Source organism: Girardinichthys multiradiatus, chromosome 7, assembly GCF_021462225.1.
Source record: "Girardinichthys multiradiatus isolate DD_20200921_A chromosome 7, DD_fGirMul_XY1, whole genome shotgun sequence".
Taxonomy (NCBI): Eukaryota; Metazoa; Chordata; class Actinopteri; order Cyprinodontiformes; family Goodeidae; genus Girardinichthys; species Girardinichthys multiradiatus.
This window is the reverse complement of record NC_061800.1, coordinates 13624981-13650497: the sequence shown is the minus strand read 5'-3', so window position 1 is coordinate 13650497 and position 25517 is coordinate 13624981. Positions and strand designations below refer to the sequence as shown.

The following is a 25517-nucleotide window of genomic DNA, read 5'->3' as shown; positions in this document are numbered from 1 at the left end:
TAAGCCCATAGTAGCATAACTACAGAAATAGCTCAGGATAACCTAAGCCACTCTAACTAAAAGCTTTATCAAAAGCTTTATCAAAAAGGAAAGTTTTAAGCCTTGGCTTAAAAGTAGACAGGGTGTCTGCCTCACAGACTAAAACTGGGAGCTGGTTCCACAGGAGAGGAGCCTGATAACTAAAGGATCTGCCTCCCATTCTACTTCTAGAGACTCTAGGAACCACCAGTAAACCTGCAGTCTGAGAACGAAGTGCTCTGTTAGGAACTCTCGGAGTTGTCCTTCTAAACTCCTGCGTGTTCGTTTATTTGGTCAAAGCATCTTAATTCTGCTCGAGAAAAAACTAAACTTAAATGTCTAAGAAAGCAAAACACGGACTAGAGGTTGAAGCTGATTCACCCGGCCGGGGAAGAGAGGTGCTCCTGGGAAGAGAGGTGCTGTCTCTGTGTATTCAAGAACACTTCTGCTCTTCTCTCCCCTGCACTGTTCTTTTATTGAACACACACATACCAGGGAATATACATTTTACATTTGTTGTGCAGCGCCTTATCAGTTTCTCACACATTCTTTTGCTGAAGGTCAGTTCTGAGGCATCTTCTATTGAACAAACTGACACATGCACTCACACCTTTTAGTGCCTGTTTTTTCAAGTTCACAAATAATACATATTGTTCTGCACAGTTAATTTTCTAAGCGCTACAGGTTCAGACTTATTCCACACTGTTATGAACATAAGAACACATTACACTTTGTTATATATAACAGAACATATGGAACAATCAGATCTCTGATGTATGATGGAGCTAGATCATTAAGGGCTTTATATGTGAGGAGGAGAATTTTAAATTCTATTCTGGATTTAACAGGGAGCCAATGAAAGGAAACTAAAATAGGAGAAATATGATCTCTCTTTAATTTTCAACAGAACTCTTGCTGCAGCATTTTGAATCAGCTGATGGCTTTTAACTGCATTTTGTGGACATCCTGATAGTGACGAATTACAATAGTCCAGTCTTGAAGTAACAAATGCATGGACTAGTTTTTCAGCGTCACTCCTGGATAGGATATTTCTAATTTTGGCAATGTTCCGGAGGTGAAAGAAGTAAATCCTAGAAACCTGTTTAATATGGGATTTAAATTACATGTCCTGGTCAAAAATAACACCAAGGTTTTTTACTTTATTATCGGAGGTCAATTTAATGCCATCCAGGTTAAGTGATTGACTAAGCAGTTTCTTTTTTAAAGACTCCGATCCAAAGACGACAACTTCTGTCTTGTATGAATTTAAAAGCAGAAAATTTAAAGTCATCCCGAGTTTTTATGTCTTCAAGACCTGCTTGTAGTCTATCCAACTGGTTGGGCTCCTCAGGGCTTCAATACATGCCTTATCTTTAACATGCTGCGTCATGAAAGTTGCTGAGATTTTTTTAAAGTAGAAGTGTTCCATCACTGATACAAATATCTGCATCTTTCTTGCTCCCTTGACTTTGTTCAAATTAATGTGCTGATTTTTGCAATGGTTTGTTTTAGTTCTGTAGATGTTGCTCTCCCCATTTTATTTTGAGCTTTCTTGGATCTGAGTGAGCCCCTCATGAGGCATGCATAGTGATAAAGAAAAAGTTGCCATCTGCCCATCCATTTTCTTCTACTTATCTGAGATTGAATTGTGGAGGTTACAGGTCCCAAACTTCCCTCCTAATAGCAGTAGTCGCTTGTTCATTCTGTGGGATCCCAAGGCTTTCCTGGGTCTGAAGGGATATGTAGTTCTTCTAGCATTTCCCAAAAACCACCAAAGGGAGGCATCCCGATCAGATTCCAGAACCTCCTCAACTGACTCCATTCAAGGCAAAGGAGAACAAACGTGCTGAAATTGTACGGACAGGAAAGGGACAGAGAGGGGAAGAGATGTGAAGCAGAGGGGTTGAGGTTGGGAACTCCATATATGTAAAAAAATATATATAGTGTAGTGTATATATATATATATATATGTATATATATATATATACATATATATATATATATATACATATATATATATATATATATATACACTACTCAAAAAAATAAAGGGAACACTCAAATAACACATCCTAGATCTGAATGAATGAAATATTCTCATTGAATACTTTGTTCTGTACAAAGTTGAATGTGCTGACAACAAAATCACACAAAAATCATCAATGGAAATCAAATTTATTAACCAATGGAGACCTGGATTTGGAGTCACACAAAATTAAAGTAGAAAAACACACTACAGGCTGATCCAACTTTGATGTAATGTCCTTAAAACAAGTCAAAATGAGGCCCAGTATTGTGTGTGGCCTCCATGTGCCTTAATGACCTCGCTACAACGCCTGGGCATGCTCCTGACGAGACGGCGGATGGTCTCCTGAGGGATCTCCTCCCAGACCTGGACTAAAGCATCCACCAAATCCTGGACAGTCTGTGGTGCAACGTGACGTTGGTGGATGGAGCGAGACATGATGTCCCAGATGTGCTCAATCAGATACAGGTCTGGGGAACGGGCGGGCCAGTCCATAGCTTCAATGTCTTCATCTTGCAGGAACTGCTGACACACTCCAGCCACATGAGGTCTAGCATTGTCCTGCATTAGGAGGAACCCAGGGCCAACCGCACCAGCATATGGTCTCACAAGGGGTCTGAGGATCTCATCTCGGTACCTAATGGCAATCAGGCTATCTCTGGTGAGCACATGGAGGACCAGGCAGCCCTCCAAAGAAATGCCACCCCACAGCATTACTGACCCACTGCCAAACCGGTCATGCTGAAGGATGTTGCAGGCAGTAGATCGCTCTCCACGGTGTCTCCAGACTCTCACATGTGCTCAGTGTGAACCTGCTTTCATCTGTGAAGAGCACAGGATGCCAGTGGCGAATTTGCCAATCCTGGTGTTCTCTGGCAAATGCCAAGCGTCCTGCACGGTGTTGGGCTGTGAGCACAACCCCCATTTGTGGACATCGGGCCGTCAAACCATCCTCATGGAGTCGGTTTCTAACCGTTTGTGCAGACCCATGCACATTTGTGGCCTGCTGGAGGTCATTTTGCAGGGCTCTGGCAGTGCTCCTCCTGTTCCTCCTTGCACAATGGCGGAGGTAGCGGTCCTGCTGCTGGGTTGTCGCCCTCCTACAGCCTCCTCCACGTCTCCTGGTGTACTGGCCTGTCTCCTGGTAGCGCCTCCAGGCTCTGGACACTACGCTGACAGACACAGCAAACCTTCTTGTGACAGCTCACATTGATGTGCCATCCTGGATGAGCTGCACTACCTGAGCCACTTGTGTGGGTTGTAGAGTCCGTCTCATGCTACCACAAGTGTGAAAGCACCACCAACATTCAAAAGTGACCAAAACATCAGCCAGAAAGCATAGGTACTGAGAAGTGGTCTGTGGTCCCCACCTACAGAACCACTCCTTTATTGAGTGTGTCTTTCTAATCGCCAAAGATTTTCCCCTGTTGTCCATTCCATTTGCACAACAGCATGTGATGCTTACACGTTGGATGATGGCAATCATTTCTTTTTGTCAAATTTACCATTTGCTAAGAGTAAGAACACAAATGTGTGTAGTCTTTTTATCAGGTCTCTTACTAATTTTTGTTAATCAGGAAGCCATAACTGGCTGCAGCTGTGGAGAAGGACTGATGTTGATGCATTACTACTCTAGCCCTCTTTTTTATTTAGCAATTTATGTTTGTAATTTGTTCCTGATGAAACATGTTCGCTTTTGTTCAGTTCCCCCAAATGAGAACAGTTACTTCTTCTTTATTTTACTTTTAATTGATATCTAACAATGTTGTTCCAAGCTAATTATCATTTGAGGAAACATCTTTAGTCATGGCTGAAACTGGCCATATGAGTATTTATAAACCTGTGTGTGAGTGGCTTAATAGATGAGACACATATATAGCGAATTTCTCCTTAAGTGTGTGCAGAGTTTGAGTTATGTCTGTTAAACTAAAGCACAGTTTTTATTATGATATGACAATTACGGTTGGGTTTATGTCTGTCACCAGCAGAATAAGAGCGGTTTTTATGGCAGACAGATGGGACATCTGTCTAGGCTGGCCAGGTGTGTGCGTGGGTCTATGTCTCAGTGTCGAACAAAGGAACCAGAAAAGATTATGTCATCTTTTAACCATTGTGGGCCTGTTTTTGTGTGTTGGGACCACAGTAAAGGAGGGGGGGTCACTTTTATTACACACAAAGGAATGGCTCAGCCACACAGAGACATGTTAATAATTGAAACATCTTTTGGATAATTTGTTCTGTGGCACGGCATATTTTCCCGCACACACACACAAACTGGACTCTTCTGAACAGGAGGGAGTTGGAAATGTGTTTTATCAATTCAGAGATTCTATTGAAACTCAACCTCAGGAAGGAAAAAGTCACGTTTCTTCATTAGTGTCGGTCATGATGTATTCTGCATAATATCAGCTGGTTCACAAGTCTCTGTGTGTGTGTGTGTGTTCATGTGTGTTGTGTGTCCACCTGAGTTTATTTGTTAGTGAAGGAAAGTGTGTTCAGGTCGTTAGGATCACATATGATGTTCCTCGTGTGGTGTTTACACTGAAGGGGTCTGAAAAGTCTGAGATTAGGAACAAAAACAGCTGACGAACACAGCACAGCTCTCAGCTCTCAAAAACCTGCATCGTCAACTGAAATGAGCTGATGCCCAACACACATGCACGCGCACACACACACTGAAATGTGCGGGTTCTAAAGCTGAGAATGGTAGTCAGAATTGAAATTGATAGTGATTTCTTTAAAGAATGCATTTAAAGATTGATCCTATTTTTGTCCTTGATAGCGAACAGAGTCATTGAAGATTAAGTATTTGAAGATACCAATTTTCAGTTGCAATTGTGCAGCACTGTCAGCCACTGAGCAAATGTTGGTGGGTTGGTGTGGGTTGTTTAATAGATTATTATAGGGGGATATGTTCTTAGGTTTGTCATGCATTGCTGATGAGTTTTGCCTTTACAAGTACTCGTACTCGTACTCGTCGTCTTCCGCTTTATCCGGGACCGGGTCGCGGGGGCAGCAGACTCAACAGAGTCGCCCAGACGTCCCTCTCCCCAGACACCTCCAGTTCCTCCAGGGGGAGCCCAAGGCGTTCCCAGGCCAGCCGAGAGACATAGTCCCTCCAGCGTGTCCTGGGCCGTCCCTTGGGCCTCCTCCCGGTGGGACGTGCCTGGAACACTTCCCGAGGAAGGCGTCCAGGAGGCATTCGGTATAGATGCCCGAGCCACCTCAACTGCTCCCTCTCGATGTGGAGAAGCAGCGGCTCTACTCCGAGCCCCTCCCGGATGGCCAAGCTCCTCACCCTATCTCTAAGGGAGTGCCCGGCCACCCTACGGAGGAAGCTCATTTCAGCCGCTTGTATCCGGGATCTCGTTCTTTCGGTCATGACCCAAAGTTCATGGCCATAAATGAGGGTAGGAACGTAGACCGACCAGTAAATTGAGAGCTTTGCTTTTCGGCTCAGCTCTCTCTTCACCACAACGGACCGGCACAGCGCCCCCATTACTGTGGCAGCCGCACCGATCCGTCTGTCGATCTCCCGCTCCATTCTTCCCTCACTCGTGAACAAGACCCCGAGATACTTAAACTCCTCCACTTGAGGCAGGAACTCCCCTCCAACCTGAAGAGGACAAGCCACCCTTTTCCGGTCGAGTACCATGGCCTTGGACTTGGAGGAGCTGATCCTCATCCCAGCCGCTTCACACTCGGCTGCGAACCGCCACAGCGCATGCTGTAGGTCTTGTAGGTCTTGGATAGAGGGGGCCAGCAGGACCACGTCATCTGCAAAAAGAAGAGACAAAATCCACTGGTCCCCAAACCAGACCCCCTCCGGCCCTTGGCTGCGTCTAGAAATCCTGTCCATAAAAGTTATGAACAGGACCGGTGACAAAGGGCAGCCCTGCCGGAGTCCAACATGCACTGGGAACAGGTCCGACTTAGTGCCGGCAATGCGGACCAAACTCCTGCTCCGCTTGTACAGGGACCGGATGGCCCCTAGTAAAGGGCCCCCGATTCCATACTCCTGGAGCACCCCCCACAGGGCATCACGAGGGACACAGTCGAATGCCTTCTCCAGGTCCACAAAACACATGTGAACCGGTTGGGCAAACTCCCATGAACCCTCGAGCACCCTGTAGAGGGTGTAGAGCTGGTCCAGTGTTCCACGGCCGGGACGAAAACCACACTGCTCCTCCTGAAGCCGAGGTTCGACTATCGGTCGGACTCTCCTCTCCAATACCCTGGCGTAGGCCTTACCAGGGAGGCTGAGGAACAAGTGTCTGGGGAAAACATTTCAGTATTTGGGGACCTTCTAAATCCACAAAACACATAAAACAAGTAATCATTTTGTTGTTGTCTCGTGATTAAAATAACTTTTTATAACAACAAAGTTGATTTAAAAAAAACATTGTCCTGTTTGCTGTTCTCCAAAACCATTTGCTTTAGAATTCTTCAAAAACAGTGCATGTTTTCACTATTCCAGGAAATTATTTAATGATATCAACATTATAAATTAAAGTTTGATGTTTAGATGACAAGAAGACTCGATGAAAAATGTTTATTAAGTTGCCTTCTCTTTATCCAACTTGTCGCTGTTCTGGTGCTGTTGCTCTGTAGTTCCCACAGGTTGACACTAGCTATCATTTGTTCTCCTGTCACTCTCACAGTTTGGTCCCTCAACCAGCCTTGACCTTTTTCATTAACCCCGCCCTCACGCATATCTACACACATTCTCACATGTCTCCAGTGGCTAAACCCAAATGGGTTAATCTTTCATCACTCTAGCTGCGAACTGCACCCGCTCATTTAGGACCCGGAGGGCTGGAGGTTCATATGTCAAAACCCCCCTTTTTCTCACAAAAGAAAGATTGTGTGGCAGTTAAGGCATGTATGAAATGACATGGTCAAACAAACATGATACAGACATATTTATCCCCCTCTTTCCTGGTTATAGTAACATCTGATTATTGTTAAGGTTGCTCACCTACAATAGGAACATTACCTCTCTGCTCAGGTTGTAGTGTCCACCATATCTGTCTTTAAATGCTTGTTTACTCACTGAGTTCAAACCATGTTGCAGTTACTGCGGACTCTTTCTGTTACCTTATGTTGTAGTTTTCAAAAGCTGGAAATTATATCCTAATGACATGTTTCTTTTTACTGTACTGAACTTAATGCTTTGGTTCCCTGCTCAGAACTCTTAACACATCCTACAGTTTACAGAAAGATAAAGAGATATTTCACTTTTTGCAGCACTAGAGGTTATTATTACCAGACAAGCCTGTTGTGTTTAACCAGAGTATGTTTTGTAATCTGCTGCTGTAGGGTTATGTTTTTTTCTTCCGCTTGCCTGAGTCCACGCTGAAAACACCGAGTTAAGTGCGTTAAAGGTTTCAGAACGTTTGGATGTTCGTCTGTGATTCTCTACACTATTGTGGCGGACCAAATGAATCACCCTGAATGCGTTAGCAGCCTATAAAACTGTCATTTAGGAAGCTTTCTGATTCCTAGCATCAGTTTGCAAAGCTGGTCCACAGTGGAAATTGGTCATTTTTTGGCTATAGTAAACAAAATGGAAAAAAGTAAAAGTGCCATTATTCTCTCTTCTTACTACCGATTGCCCTATAATAGTACTATTCACACCAAAAATGTGAATAGTTTCTCACATAGATTGAGAAATTACAGGTTTGATTTTTTTCTCATCTCTTTCTTTTTGTTTCTGTTTTGTTTTCCAGGGTCGACATGTTAAGACGGGCCAGCTGGCGGCCATCAAGGTCATGGACGTCACAGAGGTCAGTGAGATCACCTAAGCTTTGATGTCTCATATACAGATACAATCTGATGTTTGCCGGATGTTTACATACAAAAAGGCACAATCTTTTTCTTCATCCTCACTGTGGGATATTAAATGATCCTAAATGTTGCCTGTTTTAGGTCATTGATGCTAGAATTATTGTCATCTGCTAAAAGCCAGAATTATTAGCAATAGAACTGTTTAGATATATACTTTTTGTTTATGTTCATAAATTTACAAATATTAGTACTATGTCTTTAAATGATTTAGGAAATCCCAGATGATGATTATGTCATAGTTTTTGACATTTTAAGCTAAATGTGGCCATACCTGTGGATTTAATTTAAGGCCTTGGAAATTAACTGGGGTCTTCAACAAGTCTGGTTAATCCTTTGCTGCAATTACCAGATGACTGAAGCTACCACATTCATCTGTTTAAACAAAGTCAAATTCAATTAATTCAAATAATTTTGAAAGGTATACTTATTTCAGTAACTCAGTTCACTAGGTGAAACACATTATATAGCTCAATTAAACACTGACTGATATTTTCAAGTCTTTATTTCTGTTAATTATGATGATTTTCTGTTACAGCTAATTAAAACATAACATTTAAGATTAGAAAACAAAAAAAAAAAAAGTTTTTTATACAGAAATGTGGGCTTAATCACAATATTTTTAATACCTGCCTAAAGGTTGTTCTTTTCCAAAGGTAATTTTAATCTGAAAATGAGCCTCATCAGAACATAAATTCTAATTTATTAAATATGATTCTATGGCATGCTCTAAACAACATGGGAATGTCCAATCATCATTGCCATTCAGGAAGTAGATGGGCTCTGTGTCCCAGAGATTAATGTGTTATAGTGTAATATGTGTCAATCAACTGCAAGGCACAAACCAAAAACCCTATGAAAAAGCTGGGTGTAGCAGGTAAGAGGGAGGGGTGTTCTGCTGAAGGAAGGACTGGTGCATTTCACAAAATGGGCGGCATTGTGAGGATGTGTATTATGAACCTGACCCTAAACATCCCACCAAATTACAGGTTAAAAGTAAATCGAGGACTCAGTCCTCGATGCAGCTGTCCCAGGTTAGAGTCCCCACCTATGCTACATGTCTTCCCCCTCTTCACCCCGTTTCCTGTTTGCCAACTTTGGACACCACAAATAAAGGCCACTAGTGCCTTTGTTAGATGTATCCATTTATATGCGGTAGCTGTTTTTAATGTGAGTCTGAAATCTCCAAAAAGGCTGCCAACATTTCCAAAAGCACCATGTTTTATGACAGAATTAAAAATCTCAAAGGAAACATAGCAACTTTTCTGTAGCCCATTCAGCCTTCCTGTTATCAGATGAAAGTTTTGCTTCACTCAGTGAAAGAGTCCACACTTGAAGAGTGTTCCTGTCAATGCAACGTTGTTGTGCTGAGTGTGCTACATTGACTGTTCATTAAAAAACAATTATTATTGAGTTTTGACCAGCTGGTCGCTGATCAGGGCTAATCCAGCTGAAAACAGAGCCCAAAAAGATTAGATCAGATTGTGTCTAAAAAAACTAGAACAATCCGCTATAGCTGAGTACATTAGAATATTTTTTCTTCAATCAAGTTTAAACATTTTTGTATTTCTGTGTTTTTGTGCAGCATGTTATTTGTTGAAGCATGAGAATTTGCTCCTTCTGCAGCTTTTGAACCCTTTCTTTACACCTCAAGCTTTTCCGTTAGCTGAAGCCTGACACACCACAAGGGAGAGAACTGCCACAGCAGTTTGAGCCTTCAGTTGACAGTTCAGCATGATATGGACATGTTTTGTTTTGCGATGCAACGTGACAAAATGAAAGAAGGGATAACTGATATCTTTCACTGAGTTGACAACCTAATTTAAAACAAATCTGTAATTAATCTACAAAATCATGAAAATGTATCACTCAACCGGCTAATGTGTTAAGTGAAAGTGTTTCCACTAAATGTGTTTTCTATGTTGCTGCACTCTCGAAATTATCCTGGCCCATTTAAAGTGACTAATGCTATCGACATACAAGAGATTTCTTTATTTTCATGACTATGAATATTGTAGCTTCACACTGAAGGCATCAAAACTATGAATTAACACATGTGGAATTATATACTGAACAAAAAAGTGTGAAACAACTGCAAATATGTCTTATATTCTAGGTTCTTCAAAGTAGCCACCTTTTGCTTTGATTACTGCTCCGCACACTCTTGGCATTCTGTTGATGAGCTTCAAGAGGTAGTCACCTGAAATGGTTTTCACTTCACAGGTGTGCCCTGTCAGGTTTAATAAGTGGGATTTCAAGCCTTATAAATGGGGTTGGGACCATCAGTTGTGTTGTGCAGGAGGTGGATACAGTACACAGCTGGTAGTCCTACTGAATAGACTGTTAGAATGTGTATTATGGCAAGAAAAAAGCAGCTAAGTAAAGAAAAACGAGTGGCCATCATTACTTTAAGAAATGAAGGTCAGTCAGTCCGAACTGCACTTGGGAAAACTTTGAAAGTGTCCCCAAGTGCAGTCGCAAAAACCATCAAGCGCTACAAAGAAACTGGCTCACATGAGGACCACCCCAGGAAAGGAAGACCAAGAGTCAACTCTGCTGCGGACGATAAGTTCATCCGAGTCACCAGCCTCAGAAATCGCAGGTTAACAGCAGCTCAGATTAGAGAACAGGTCAATGCCACACAGAGTTCTAGCAGCAGACACATCTCTAGAACAACTGTTAAGAGGAGACTGTGTGAATCAGGCCTTCATGGTAAAATAGCTGCTAGGAAACCACTGCTGAGGACAGGCAGCAAGCAGAAGAGACTTGTTTGGGCTAAAGAACACAAGGAATGGACATTAGACCAGTGGAAATCTGTGCTTTGGTCTGATGAGTCCAAGTTTGAGATGTTTGGTTCCAACCACCGTGTCTTTGTGCGGCGCAGAAGAGGTGAACGGATGGACTCTACATGCCTGGTTCCCACCGTGAAGCATGGAGGAGGAGGTGTGATGGTGTGGGGGTGCTTTGCTGGTGACACTGTTGGGGATTTATTCAAAATTGAAGGCATACTGAACCAGCATGGCTACCACAGCATCTTACAGCGGCATGCTATTCCATCCGGTTTGCGTTTAGTTGGACCATCATTTATTTTTCAATAGGACAATGATCCCAAACACACCTCCAGGCTGTGTAAGGGCTATTTGACCAAGAAGGAGAGTGATGGGGTGCTGCGCCAGATGACCTGGCCTCCACAGTCACCGGACCTGAACCCAATCGAGATGGTTTGGGGTGAGCTGGACCGCAGAGTGAAGGCAAAAGGGCCAACAAGTGCTAAGCATCTCTGGGAACTCCTTCAAGACTGTTGGAAAACCATTTCAGGTGACTACCTCTTGAAGCTCATCAAGAGAATGCCAAGAGTGTGCGGCGCTGTAATCAAAGCAAAAGGTGGCTACTTTGAAGAACCTAGAATATAAGACATATTTTCATTTGTTTCACACTTTTTTGTTCAGTATATAATTCCACATGTGTTAATTCATAGTTTTGATGCCTTCAGTGTGAAGCTACAATATTCATAGTCATGAAAATAAAGACAACTCTTTGAATGAGAAGGTGTGTCCAAACGTTTGGTCTGTACTGTATAGCTGTCCAGCATCTACTTGCCATTCCTGTCAGACAAAATCCTACACTGCTTTAACAAATCTCAAGCTACCTGCCAGATTTTAGAAGCCATGCTGAGAAATCTCGTAAAATGTAGAATTAGCCCACCATGACATTTGGAGCGAGAGTCTACAGGAACAAATCTGCATTTCCAACCATCGAGATCAAAGAGGGGCAAGTGGGGATAGAACAGGGGAATGTGATAGAAATATGTTTATGTATTCATGCTGGCTGTATCACCGAAGAGAAACGCACGTGTTGGGAAATCAGTACATGGCAGTACCTTTTATTTGTGTTCCAGTCGAATGTTTAGTTTAGTCTCTCTTCCACTCGCTCCAGCTGTTTTCTAAAGTAAAAGTGCAGTTCCTGCCTGTCAAGTATGACAGCTGGACAGAGGAAACAGAAAGTACAAACTCAGTTAGTTCTGGAGATGATTTGGTCTTCTTTTTTTAATTTTGGGTGTTTTACATTTTTGCTAAGACATAGACAAAGTTTCAATATACAGAACTTACAAATAGCCAGCATTACTCAGGAAATTAAGGAAAAGCTATTATTCAGTTAATATTCTAAGTAAGCCACAAATAAGTTTTCATTGGGGCCTTTTCAGCCAAACCAATTCCAGTGCTTCACTGATGTCAGTGGTCACTGAGCACTACTTCGTTGTGTTTCTACCAAGACAAACGCTAGCCCTAGCCTCCAAAAAGGGATCATTCTTAGTCCCAGTTCGCTACTGGGCCAGAGCGAAAAAACTGTTTTTAATTAGGAGCTAGGGGCGGACTCATTTGAACAGCAGCCAATCAAAATGTAGTAACCGCCATGTTTAAAACTCTGGAGTTTAGTTTAGTTTTTTATTTGACAAATTTAAAACGCAAAAGCACAGCGCTTCAACGAGAATAAAATGTAAGATTAGCATCAGAATAAAGCAGTCTGTCTCCTGCTGTTCTTCCTGCTCTTATTATATTAAAATCTCCTACGATATCTGTGCTGAAAGCTGTTGATTTTCTTCTGAATCCATGAAAGTTATTTCCGACTCAGTCCTTTACCACTGTTTAATCTCCAAGTTGTGTCATATATCTTGTGTTAAAAGTTGTGTATAACTCCCATTTTGCAGCTGCTGATGCAGATTGTTGTATTAGAGCATCCATTTGCATGAATACTGGGATAAATAACATTCATTTTGTGGTTAAATTGTCTCCATGTATAACATTTCTTAACAAAAACACAGCACAAGGAGAGGATCAGAAATAAAGGAATGGGACATTCAAAATGTCGTGGCTCAGGCGTGGCTTACAGAAGGTGGAAAAGCAAACTGCCTATTTTATAGAACCAGTTCAGAACCGGCACTGGCACTAGACTCTGTTAAGAACTGAAACCTCAGCTGTGCAAAACCGCTAAGTCCATTAACAATTTACAAATAAAGTCTACCATGTACAGGATAGTTGCACAGCATAGTTTATTATCCTGAATTTGTTGAATCAATCTCTTTCATTAGAGCTCAGTGAATCAGTCCACTTGTCTGGCAGCAAACTACAGCATAATACCTGTAAAACGAAAGCTAAGATTCATGAATTTTAGCAGATCCATTTTCCTTTCCTTAGAGAAGACTCATGTGAGTGCAAGGCTGGGAGGAAAGGATTGGAATGTTGTGGGTCATTGCTTGCAGTGGATGGCTTTAACTGCTTGTGTTTCAGATTGATGGGCTGCAATGGATAGCAGTGCTTCAGGTCAGAAGTGGTTATGTGTTTGTGCATGTTTGCAGCACAGTGTATCCCATGCATTGCTCCAGTGGCCTGTTTTGGTTGGGTATTTTAGGCTGCTGGAATATTACCCAGACACACTACCAACATCTGCATATACAATTGTTTCTAAAGTGATTACTACTTGAACCTTGCAGCAATCTCAACCAGTGCTCTTTCAAAGCAAGAGCTCGTCTAAAATGATATTTTCTCAGTCACTTCTGATGGGTTATAAGAGGATACAATTAAAGGGGAGGATCAGAGTGGGAGAAATCATAGATAGAAACCATAGATAGGAGCTACTGCTGCTGGGCTGCTCTTTTCTTAACTCTTGTTTACATCTGGGTGCTACCTTCCACTCTTTCAAGGTTCTTTATTTATTTCTTTCCTTTATTGCAGTGTAAATAATTCTTGTGTTTTTCTCAATCTCATCTCATTTTAGCCTAAATCATGCCTGTTATTTCTGTTATTACTAGACGCCATCTTTGTTGGGTTCGGTTTCGCTCTGTAACAGGAGAGAGAACATGAGTTAGAAATAACACAGGAGAAAGGGAGACTGATGTGACTCCAGCAGCTGTATAATGTGTCTCAAACTGCAGATGGTGGCTTGATGTAATGCACCAGGGGTCAGGTGGAAAGACATTGATCTTGATTAGTGAGAAAGACCCCTGCATGAGGCAGAATTTTCTCTAAGCTCCTGTGGGGAATTATCTGCTTTTCTTAAATTTTTTTTTCATTTACCTTTTGTCTCTCTGGGAGTATTGCTCATAGAATGAAATAGACACTCTGTGACCTCCCATCTCCTTCCACTACTTGCTGTAGGAGTATGAAACAAAAACCAAGGGAGGTGTGAGTATTTAACTGCAGTGGAAGCTTGTTGAAACAAGTTCCCACAAACAAAATTTCGATGCCACGCATCTGGTCTCTAAAACGTACTCTAATTTAAAAAATCCCTTTATTTAGGTAGAAATAAAAGGTCATATACTATACTGATTCTTACTTTGAATTAGAATTAACTTTAATTTTTTGAATTACAGTTAACTAATGCCATATCTCATTTATCTACTTAGCTTCATGTGGTCCAGAGTTTGTGTTGTGTATTCACCACATTTCTTTTAAATTTCAGCCTGAGCTAATTCAGATATGAGGGATTTTGGAGCACTTAATCATGTTAAAATTAGGTAAATCAAATGTTGGTAAATGGAACAAGAAAGTTATTTTATTCATTGACATGCATTATAAGGCCATTTCTTTGGCAGGACAGATGTCATTACATTGTCAAAAACATAGCTAATCACGTTTGGTTTCTCTTAATGACCCCGATGCTGCTAAAGGTAAATTTTAGCTCTGAGGATTTTAGACATATAGGTTTAATATAAGTTTTGTAAATCTACATTTACCCACACATTTTCTGCTAAAGCAAATAAGATTCAAGGCATGTAATTTTACTATTCTCTTCCCTGCTTTCGATGTGTTCAGAAAAAAACGTCCTGCTACTGGTTCCATGCTTTGCTGACAAACAGTGAATCAAATTCCCTTTTTTTTAGATGTAAAGAAGGGGGACATGGATTTCAAAACGCGTGTTTCATGTCGTGGTTAGTCTAACGCCCCTCAGGTAGAAACGGCTTTAGTATAACCTGATATTCAGTAGCTGGGTGCCATTTTTATGTTTTGACTCTACAGTAAGTTATTGTTTACCTTATGCAATAGTTTTTAGTCACATTGGAAGATATAGTCTTGTTTTCAGCAAAAACCACCTCAAAGCATGTGTTGATGTTACTTAATTTCACACAGAGCTCTGCTTGTGACCAGTCTGTTTAAGCTGCAAATCACAGTCCCTTGTTGTTTTGATGCTTTGGGTTTCTTCCTGCAGATTTGCATGGTACAAAGAACACAGAGAAACCAAAGATTGGGTCATTCATACCCACTGGCCGGTATGGGATTCTCACGGTATGAAAACCTTGAGTAAAAACTATTGCAACTATAATATTGAATACAAATTACTCCCATCTTTCTGACTCGCTCATTCTTTTCTTTCACCACATGTCCCCTCCACTCTCTGGGAGGTATAGCACATTGGCCATTGTAAATACACATTAAGTATGTGGTAATCGTGGTCCGTTAAGCAGGTCAAAGATATTATTGGCATGCAGAATTTGCATGCATGGCACTTACATGGAGATATGAATTATTACAGTTATAATAATATTAGATATGAAGTGGGCATGGGCTGGTATGAGATTCTTACATTTTGATAACCTAAATACCAGTCTCATAGTATTTATGTGCTTACACCAATAGTTTAAAACTACAATGTGTAACGTGATGCAATTGCATTTATGTAAACTAAAATGCATCAATTGACCTTTCTGCTAAAATATTATAACACTCATTATTACAGTTACAATATCAAAAGGATGTATTGTTATTTTGATTTTGATGCACAGACTTACATAGAAACATAGAATAAAAACACTCCAGATTTAGTATCAGTTTTCAGGTGCTTATTGCACAAAACATTATTGCTGCTAAATTAGCGGGTTAATTAGTCTGTATAATTTTCAGCTGTACAAATGCTTTTACTGATTGTTGTTTCAGTTGGATGGTATTGAGGTTAGGGGTCTTTGCAGAGTTGTAAAGTTATTCTGGACAGATGTGAAAAACATAAATATTATAGAGATTTCCTTTGTTTGTCTGTCTACATCTGTCTACTCTTGGCTTCAATGTGTGTTTGTAGGGAAAAGTTATTTCCTATTAAACAGCCAACAAATACAACAGCAAAGGGACCATGAGGCACAGAGAAGTACCATCAGTCCTGATAAATGCCAAAAGGGTGTGAAAATCCAAACATTTTCTTTTTCATTTCCTCTGAGCTTTCTGTTTGTGGACACTGGATATTGAAGCAGTTTCCTCAGCCGTGCAAGCCCGTGTTTCTGTTGCTTCTGATAATCGATCAGCGGTTATAAAGGTAAAAATGTCACGTCATGTTTGCCACTTCAGTTGATCAAGCTTGGCTGTAGGGAATTACTCAAAACTGTCCCCAGCTTTGGTGATGTTGGCCAGAGAAATAATCACTTGATCTTGTTATGTTCGATGTAATACCCGGAGCCTGTCACCGGGTTGAGAAGGTGGTTTGTTTTGGGTCTGTTATGAGTTTCAGCTGGATTTGCATGTTTGTTTTGAAAGATGGGACACAGTTTGGATCCCTGCTTGGACCGGTTTTACATAAACACAATGAAAACAAATACCGGGAAAAAATCGTTCTTTCATGTAAGCTTTCCCTTTAGAGGAGGGCAACATTTTCCTATATAAATGATGGTTTCTTGCTAAATCACAATGGAATAATCCTGATTTTGAGAAAAATGTGAAAATAAGTGTAAGAATGCTGACACCATTATATCATCAAATATTTGTTGAAAAGTTCAAAGATTTATTTTAAAGATGCAAAACCAGTTGAGTTAAAGGAAAATAGTTGCTTGAGGCTTTTCCTGGTCAAAATATGAAGCCATATTTTATATTTACAACTGTGATATTAGGGGGTTGCAGAAGAGATATTAAAAAAAGTATGTAAAAATTATCATCCTTTTATGTCGTCATCTCTTCAACTAATGTGATCCTGCAACCTTAAAAGCTTCTGGTTTTTCAGTTTTCATACAGATTTTTTGTTCCATCCAAGGTCGAGTTTCTCCTGAAGAACCAGACAAGTGTTTTTCATTCATTCATTCATCTTCTATAGCGCTTATTCCATAGTGGGTCATGGTGGGGCTGGTGCCTATCTCCAGCAGTCTACGGGCGAGAGGCGGCATACACTCTGGACAGGTCGCCAATCCATCGCAGGGCCTCAAACATTTTTGTTTCAGTTAATTTACAACAATGGTAATAAGTGATGTGAGACTGAGTCGTGATACAGAGAATTATAATCACGTACCATCACAATGACATAGCTCCAACTCTTTTATTCTTTCGTAGGATGAAGAGGAGGAAATTAAGCTGGAAATCAACATGCTGAAGAAGTATTCGCACCACAGAAATATAGCCACATATTATGGAGCCTTCATCAAGAAAAGTCCACCAGGCCACGATGACCAACTCTGGGTGAGTTGAACTCATTAGTAATACGCTTGTCACTCTATTGTGCATCACCCTTGTGTTTCAATGGAATAAGATAAAAATTTTTTTTGAACATGTCAAAAATGTCTGTAGCATAAGTGTCTCTGCACAGACACCATATAAACCGCAAAAATGTGCCACGTCTACGTAATTTAAATTCAATAGCAATGATTGTAGCAATGATCTGATAATATGATTAAATGTCATGCTATACTAAACAGTCTGCACTGATGAGGAAAAAAGTGAGAAATTAAGTAAAAAGTAAGTAAGAAAAACAAAACATTGTCATGTAATGTGTTTCCAAGAACACATAATTGGTGAAATAATAAACAGTGTAGTTGCAGCTTTGTATCAATATAATGTTCTCTCCTGTTGTTAATTGAAACACTCCATTGCAGTTATTGCTATGCATCGGTTTTATGCTTCTTAGTCTTCTTAGTCTATAGCTGAATGTGCCAGTTTAAATGTGCTTTTTAGGGAAAAATAAGGTGTTTTTAACATTCTTTTCTGCCAATACTTGTTGAATCCTTAGTGTATAGTTTAATAATAAAATATCACTCTGATTGGCTGTTTAGCATAAGGAAAGTGCTCTACATTATGTCACCTTCATACAATATTGCTAAAACTGCTTAATCCAAACATGTTTGAGGCATGCTGAAAACTGAATTAATAATGAAGCGATGAATGTTTTTGTCTTATAGTGCTCACAATAATTATCTTATATTTATTACTTCAGCTTTTTTCAGTAATACGAAGTCATAGTTTGTACATCTCCATAGAAAATGGATAGACAACCTCTAACTGCAGCAGTTAGTCGGACGTCTTGTTTGCGTTGTGTTTAGGTGTGTTCTCCCCTAATGTTGCAGGTGTGAGCAAACGCAAAAAGGGTGTTTGGAATTATTGCCAGCTGATGTTATCCTAACATTACCATAAACATATAACTTTTAATATGGCACAAGTATGAACTGCTGCAGTCACATTAGTTACAGATGGCAGTTGGTGGTTAATCTGGTTTTGGATGAGGTGTTCAGTAAAAGCAGGCTGCATTATTAAGTGTATAAACAACACCACCCCACATTCTGAATCTTCTTCCCCTTGATCAATGAGAACATTACCTGGTCATTTATTCCCAGCGTCTGAGTCAATAACACACAGGGAACTTTGAGATAAAACATCCGAGCTCTACTTGAAAACATTTTATTAGCATTTGAAGGAAGTTCCCTTCCAACACAATGCAGCATGCTTTTTTAATGGGAACCTGGTGATATGAATTACTGCAGTAAAGCAATAGGCTTCACAACAAAGCTGTAATACTGAACAAAGTTAATTATATGTATATTATGACACAGTTTCTCAACTCTCCAAAACAACTGAAAATGATTCATCAGGAGCAAAATGTGAAATATTTCCAGCAGTTCTTTCCACCTTTGCTGTACTTTATTAACTGTAATGAGTGTTGTGACAAATGCCACGTTGTTATTTGAACTACTGTGATAGATCTCACTAGTTCAGTCTCACAAGAATGAAAAATCAATGAGAAATGTTTTAACAGTGGAATACGGTTGCTTGAAAAGATTGGTGGAACATTTAATAATGAAATCCTTTATCTGAAAAAGGGTTTCATTCATGTCTAGTTTTAATGAGTTCATCAGTTAAACTGGACATTAGACAAGGAAAAGCAATACTAACCAAAGTTACTTCAGTTTATATGAAAATAAAAACCACAAATAAATTGGTTAATGAAAAGGTTTTTAATAGAAACATGACTGACATGTTTTCAAGGAATTATTCTTAAACTATTTTTATTTTCCATTATTACTTATTCGGGACCGGTGCAAAGAGGATTGGGTGGCGGACGAAGGTGGAGACCTCAGCGGCCCGATCCCCGGATGCTTAGGCTGGCTCTAGGGACGTGGAATGTCACCTCGCTGGGGGGGAAGGAGCCTGAGCTTGTGCGGGAGGTCGAGAGATATCGACTAGAAATAGTCGGGCTCGCCTCCACGCACAGCGTGGGCTCTGGAACCCATCTCCTTGAGAGGGGTTGGACTCTCTTCTACTCTGGAGTGGCCCACGGGGAGAGGCGGCGGGCTGGTGTGGGTTTGCTTGTTGCCCCCCAGCTCAGCCGTCTCACCCAGTGGATGAGAGGGTCATATCCCTGCGCCTTCGGGTTGGGGAGAGGTCTCTGACTATCATTTCAGCCTACGGGCCGAGTGGTAGTGCAGAGTACCCGGCCTTCTTGGCGTCCCTGTCGGGGGTGCTGGATAGTGCCCCTCCCGGGGACTCCATTATTCTGCTGGGGGACTTCAACGCCCATGTGGGGAACGACAGTGACACCTGGAGAGGCGTGATCGGGAGGAATGGCCTCCCCGATCTGAATCCGAGTGGTGTTTTGTTATTGGACTTCTGTGCTAGTCACGGATTGTCCATAACGAACACCATGTTCAAACAAAAGGGTGTCCATCAGTGCACTTGGCACCAGGACACCCTAGGCAGGAGGTCGACGATCGACTTTGTTGTATCATCAGACCTTCGGCCGCATGTTTTGGACACTCGGGGGAAGAGAGGGGCTGAGCTGTCCACTGATCATCACCTGGTGGTGAGTTGGATCCGCTGGAGGAGGAGAAAGCCAGACAGACTTGGCAGGCCCAAGCGCATAGTGAGGGTCTGCTGGGAACGCCTGGCGGAGCCCTCGGCCAGGGATGTATTCAACTCCCACCTCCGGGAGAGCTTCGACCAGATCCCGGGGGATGTTGGAGACATAGAGTCCGAGTGGACCATGTTCTCCGCATCTATTGTCGATGCTGCTGCCCATAGCTGCGGCCGTAAGGTCTGCGGTGCCTGTCGTGGCGGCAATCCCAGAACCCGGTGGTGGACACCGGTAGTAAGGGATGCTGTTAGGCTGAAGAAGGAGTCCTATCGGCTGTGGTTGGCTTGTGGGACTCCTGAGGCGGCTGACGAGTACCGTGAGGCCAAGCATGCTGCAGCCCGGGCTGTGGCAGAGGCAAAAACTCGGGCATGGGAAGAGTTTGGTGAGGCCATGGAGAAGGACTACCGGTTGGCCTCGAAGCGATTCTGGCAAACCGTCCGGCGCCTCAGGAGGGGGAAGCAGTGCTTCCAACACTGTTTATAGTGGGGGCAGGAGACTGCTGACCTCGACTGAGGACATTATCGGGCGATGGAAGGAGTACTTCGAGGATCTCCTCAATCCTGCCATCATGCATTCCGTGGTGGAAACAGAGGCTGGGGACTCGGGGTTGCACTCTTTCATCACCCAGGCTGAAGTCACCGAGGTGGTTAAAAAGCTCCGCGGTGGCAAGGCTTCGGGGGTGGATGAGATCCGCCCTGAGTTCTTCAAGTCTCTGGATGTTGTAGGGCTGTCATGGTTGACACGCCTCTTCAACATTGCGTGGCGGTCGGGGACAGTGCCTCTGGACTGGCAGACTGGGGTGGTGGTCCCCTTTTATAAGAAGGGGGACCGGAGGGTGTGTTCCAACTACAGGGGGATCACACTCCTCAGCCTCCCTGGTAAGGCCTACACCAGGGTATTGGAGAGGAGAGTCCGACCGATAGTCGAACCTCGACTTCAGGAGGAGCAGTGTGGTTTTCGTCCCGGCCGTGGAACACTGGACCAGCTCTATACCCTCTACAGGGTGCTCGAGGGTTCATGGGAGTTTGCCCAACCGGTTCACATGTGTTTTGTGGACCTGGAGAAGGCATTCGACTGTGTCCCTCGTGATGCCCTGTGGGGGGTGCTCCAGGAGTATGGAATCGGGGGCCCTTTACTAGGGGCCATCCGGTCCCTGTACGAGCGGAGCAGGAGTTTGGTCCGCATTGCCGGCACTAAGTCGGACCTGTTCCCAGTGCATGTTGGACTCCGGCAGGGCTGCCCTTTGTCACCGGTCCTGTTCATAACTTTTATGGACAGGATTTCTAGGTGCAGCCAAGGGCCGGAGGTGGTCTTGTTTTGGGACCAGTGGATTTCGTCTCTTCTTTTTGCGGATGACGTGGTCCTGCTGGCCCCCTCTATCCAAGACCTACAGCATGCGCTGTGGCGGTTCGCAGCCGAGTGTGAAGCGGCTGGGATGAGGATCAGCTCCTCCAAGTCCAAGGCCATGGTACTCGACCGGAAAAGGGTGGCTTGTCCTCTTCAGGTTGGAGGGGAGTTCCTGCCTCAAGTGGAGGAGTTTAAGTATCCCGGGGTCTTGTTCACAAGTGAGGGAAGAATGGAGCGGGAGATCGACAGACGGATCGGTGCGGCTGCCACAGTAATGGGGGCGCTGTGCCGGTCCATTGTGGTGAAGAGAGAGCTGAGCCGAAAAGCAAAGCTCTCAATTTACTGGTCGGTCTACGTTCCTACCCTCACCTATGGCCATGAACTTTGGGTCATGACCGAAAGAACGAGATCCAGGATACAAGCGGCTGAAATGAGCTTCCTCCGTAGGGTGACCGGGCACTCCCTTAGAGATAGGGTGAGGAGCTCGGCCATCCGGGAGGGGCTCAGAGTAGAGCCGCTGCTCCTCCACATCGAGAGGAGCCAGTTGAGGTGGCTCGGGCAGCTATACCGGATGCCTCCTGGACGCCTTCCTCGGGAGGTGTTCCAGGCACGTCCCACCGGGAGGAGGCCCAGGGGACGGCCCAGGACACGCTGTAGGGACTATGTCTCTTGGCTGGCCTGGGAACGCCTTGGGCTCCCCCTGGAGGAACTGGAGGAGGTGTCTGGAGAGAGGGACGTCTGGGCGTCTCTGCTGAGTCTGCTGCCCCCACGACCCGGTCCCGGATAAGCGGAAGACGACGAGTACGAGTACTTATTCGCATACGGGTAAAATGTACACACTCAAGTTACTTCGAGGAAAATCTAAATAATTGAATAACATGGGACATTTCACAATGACCATACATTAATTCATACCTGCCAGGGGGCATTTTGCACACTTTTATGACTATTTATCGCCATAATTTATGAAAATACTTTACAAAAGAGAAAATAAACGTACACACAATGGTTCAAGTACATGGGTTCGAAATGGAAGTAGGAGGGAACATAAAGGCAATATGCAAATACTAAAAGAGGGTATAAACTGAAAATTTAGTGATTCCTCTGATTGTGTCAGTACTAACATCAGAGACATTTCACAGATTTCATCGCCTTTAAAAGGTTTTTACATTTCCATCACACTTGCGTCACAATGCGTCAACATATCTCTTCATTTCAATGTCATGGTGAGATCACTAAGATATGGAATCAATGACCCAATTATAACATGAGGTAATCTCATACTACTCTATGCCGACTGCTAACAAAGATTTACTCACTTCAGCATACTGAATGCTTGAAAGGGTAAGTAAACTGAGGTTGTGACTTATTCTGTTTCTAATTTGGCTAATACTTATCTGACCAATTGGGTTGTTATGATTTGGGGTTGTTTGGTTTCTGCTTTTTTCTTATATGTTTCTCACAGTTTTTGAATCATGCTTCTGTTTATTATTTTCCTGCTCAGGCTTTAGTTTTTGTCTTCTAGTTCATGTTTTGTCAGGTTTGGATTTTGGATCTGGTTATGCTTTAGTTTAATGTTTTTCTAATTTCTGTTAGTTTGTATTCAAGAGTCTCTGTTTTGTTCCTGCCTCATCTGTGAGTGAGTTTTTGTTTTTTATTCATTAAATCTTTTTCCACTTACCATCATGCTGCCTGCTAGTCTGCATTCTGGGGTCCTCCATTTCGCTAGCCATAACATGGGTACACTAATACAACATTTAAATGTAAACTTCCAGGCAGTCAGTTGATTCTGAAATATGAAACCAAACAAAAAATTACACTGTGACGTCATGTCATTTGTAACGTACTCCATCCTGGTGCAGCAGAACACTGCGTGTTCCACATGTTGCATCCCTATGCACATGCGCTGTTCAGAGTGGGAGAACATTATACTTCAAATGTGTGACAGGACTTCATATTTTGTAATTTCCTCTTAATTGTTTCAGATTTAGAAGCACATATTGTGTTTTATAATATGTTAGCATAAATGGCAAGACAAGAAACATCGTGACAGCAGCCAAACACCTAAATCTGATGTAGGGTTGATACTGGTGATGATTTTTTAGTAGAAGAACACACAGTGCCCTTCATGTTTTAATGCCAATAAGGGAAACTCATTATGTACAGAGTCACTTTGTTTTATTACCCTTGGATGAAATATTTCCGTCACTGCTCAGCACGACCCTCTGTTTGTTTTTACAGCTGGTTCTTTAACCTCTTTTAATGGTTTCCATTCATACAGTTTCATGCTGCCCACTGTGTGTGCATATGAAATGTAAAGGCCTGAGAACTTGTGAGCTTTATGATGATTATGTTCTTAGCTGACCATGTCTTAAGACGTGACTCGTCTCCTAAGTGTAGGTACTTAGTGTGCTTGTAAAGCTAAGTATGTATCATCAGGTCAAAATGTGTAAATTCGGAATGCACCACAATCTTTTAAGTCATGCATAATTTTGGGTTTATCTGAAAAAATGCAAGGGCTTGTTTAAATTGGAAGGAGTAACAAAAACAGATACCGCAAATCAAATAAAAGCAGCATATGGGTCATTATAAACATTTCTGTCATATTTAAGGATCCAAGTAGGAACCATATTTTGTTTGTAAAAATTTTTGCTATTGTCTTCCCTGCAAGTGTATGAGCTGACTGTAAACACATGAATTTCAGAGATGTTCTAGAGAAGTAGATTTGTTTTTGCTAGATGTGTGCTCTCACAGTGGGAAATGTGGTTTGGTGAAGGTTGCAGGGGAGCATCTGTCTGAAGAGCACAGCAAGCAAAAAAACACAAAAAACAAAGTAAACAGTACAGTGAATAACAATGCATCAGAAAGTATCCCCAGTGTTGAGGGTGTAAAGCATTATTCTGGTGAACAGAAACAGCACAGAGTATGAAGCAGCAATTCTCACCAGGACAAACTACTCAAGTAAATGACCTGGAAAATAAGCTGCTGCCTTTATGTAATGTGTAACACACTGACCTTCAGATTTTATAAAAGGAGACAATTAAAAGAACTTTGCTACAATTTGTAACTTAGTGCTCCAGATATCAAAGGTTGTTCTTCATCAACTTTTCTGTAATATTTTAGAACTACAGTTTAGTGGTGAAAACATCTCTGCAAGCATAAAACCTTACGATTGTTTCAAATCTTAAGGTTCTGCTGAAGGAGATTGTGCAATTATCAATCCTGTTGTGATGAGCATTTAGATTGAACCATTTATTTTAGCCATTGTGTATTTCATGCATTATTTGTCTACTATAAAAAGTATAAAATAACAACAACTTCTTTATTTAAGAAATTTGTAAGGGACTGCTTGACCCATTGCCAGAAAACTGAGTCAAAATAAGAAGTGGTTAATCTTCAAATGTTGGATCTTTATGGTGTTACAGTGTTAACAAATTTTAGGTTGTTGTAACAAATTAGGACAATGAAATATTAACATGACATTTCTAAAACAGGAATACTTCAAAACAAAGTGAAAAAGGTTAGTTATTTTTAATCTTTAGCATCTTATATTATTGATTTCCACAGTTAGCATGGCTAGCAGAAGTAGAACCAACTTTTTAAATCCAGCATTTTCGATGAGGCACAGGTTTATGGGATAAAACGAAGCAACTTTGCTGTACTACGCTAAGTCTTCCTGTTACCTGCTGAAAGTCTTGCTTTCTCTCAGCCAGGATGAGCTGTAGGTGTGCTGTTAAATAGTCAAATTCCTCTGATTTTATTATGAAACATCTTAGCGACACTGGAAATAGTGAACATTAATTCTTACTTTTTTACTAAACAACTACCATATCATAGAGTGCTGTTGTCAGCACAATCTGAGAGCACTTGGTGGGTTGATTAAAAAAAATATTTTTGAGTTTCAAACTGATTTTGTCTGATTTCGGTCAATAGCCAATATCTTGGTGTACCTCAACTATGGATAAGAACCACCAAAATCTGTCTGCTGGCTAAAACCATTTGGTTACTATGGTTGCTATTCTGACAACAGAAGAAGACCATATTCTTCAAAATACATCCTGCTTAATGTATCAGTCACTGCACAGTGTAAATGCTTTAGAAATGATTTTTCCATTGGCCTTTGACTTCTCTGACAATCAACTGTTACCAGATCCTCGGAAAGTGTTTTGCACAGCCCTCCAGCATATTTGTA

At 41.9% G+C, this 25517-nt stretch overlaps 1 protein-coding gene across 1 annotated transcript in view; it reads left to right on the top strand.

Annotated features, from left to right (window-relative positions):
* Window positions 1-25517, top strand: part of map4k4 (mitogen-activated protein kinase kinase kinase kinase 4) — a 118197-nt gene that overhangs the window by 40654 nt on the left and 52026 nt on the right. Inside the window, exons 3-4 of the mRNA XM_047370083.1 lie at window positions 7774-7830; window positions 17191-17316. Coding sequence (XP_047226039.1) covers window positions 7774-7830; window positions 17191-17316 — 183 coding nt within the window. The remainder of the gene's footprint in view (window positions 1-7773; window positions 7831-17190; window positions 17317-25517) is intronic.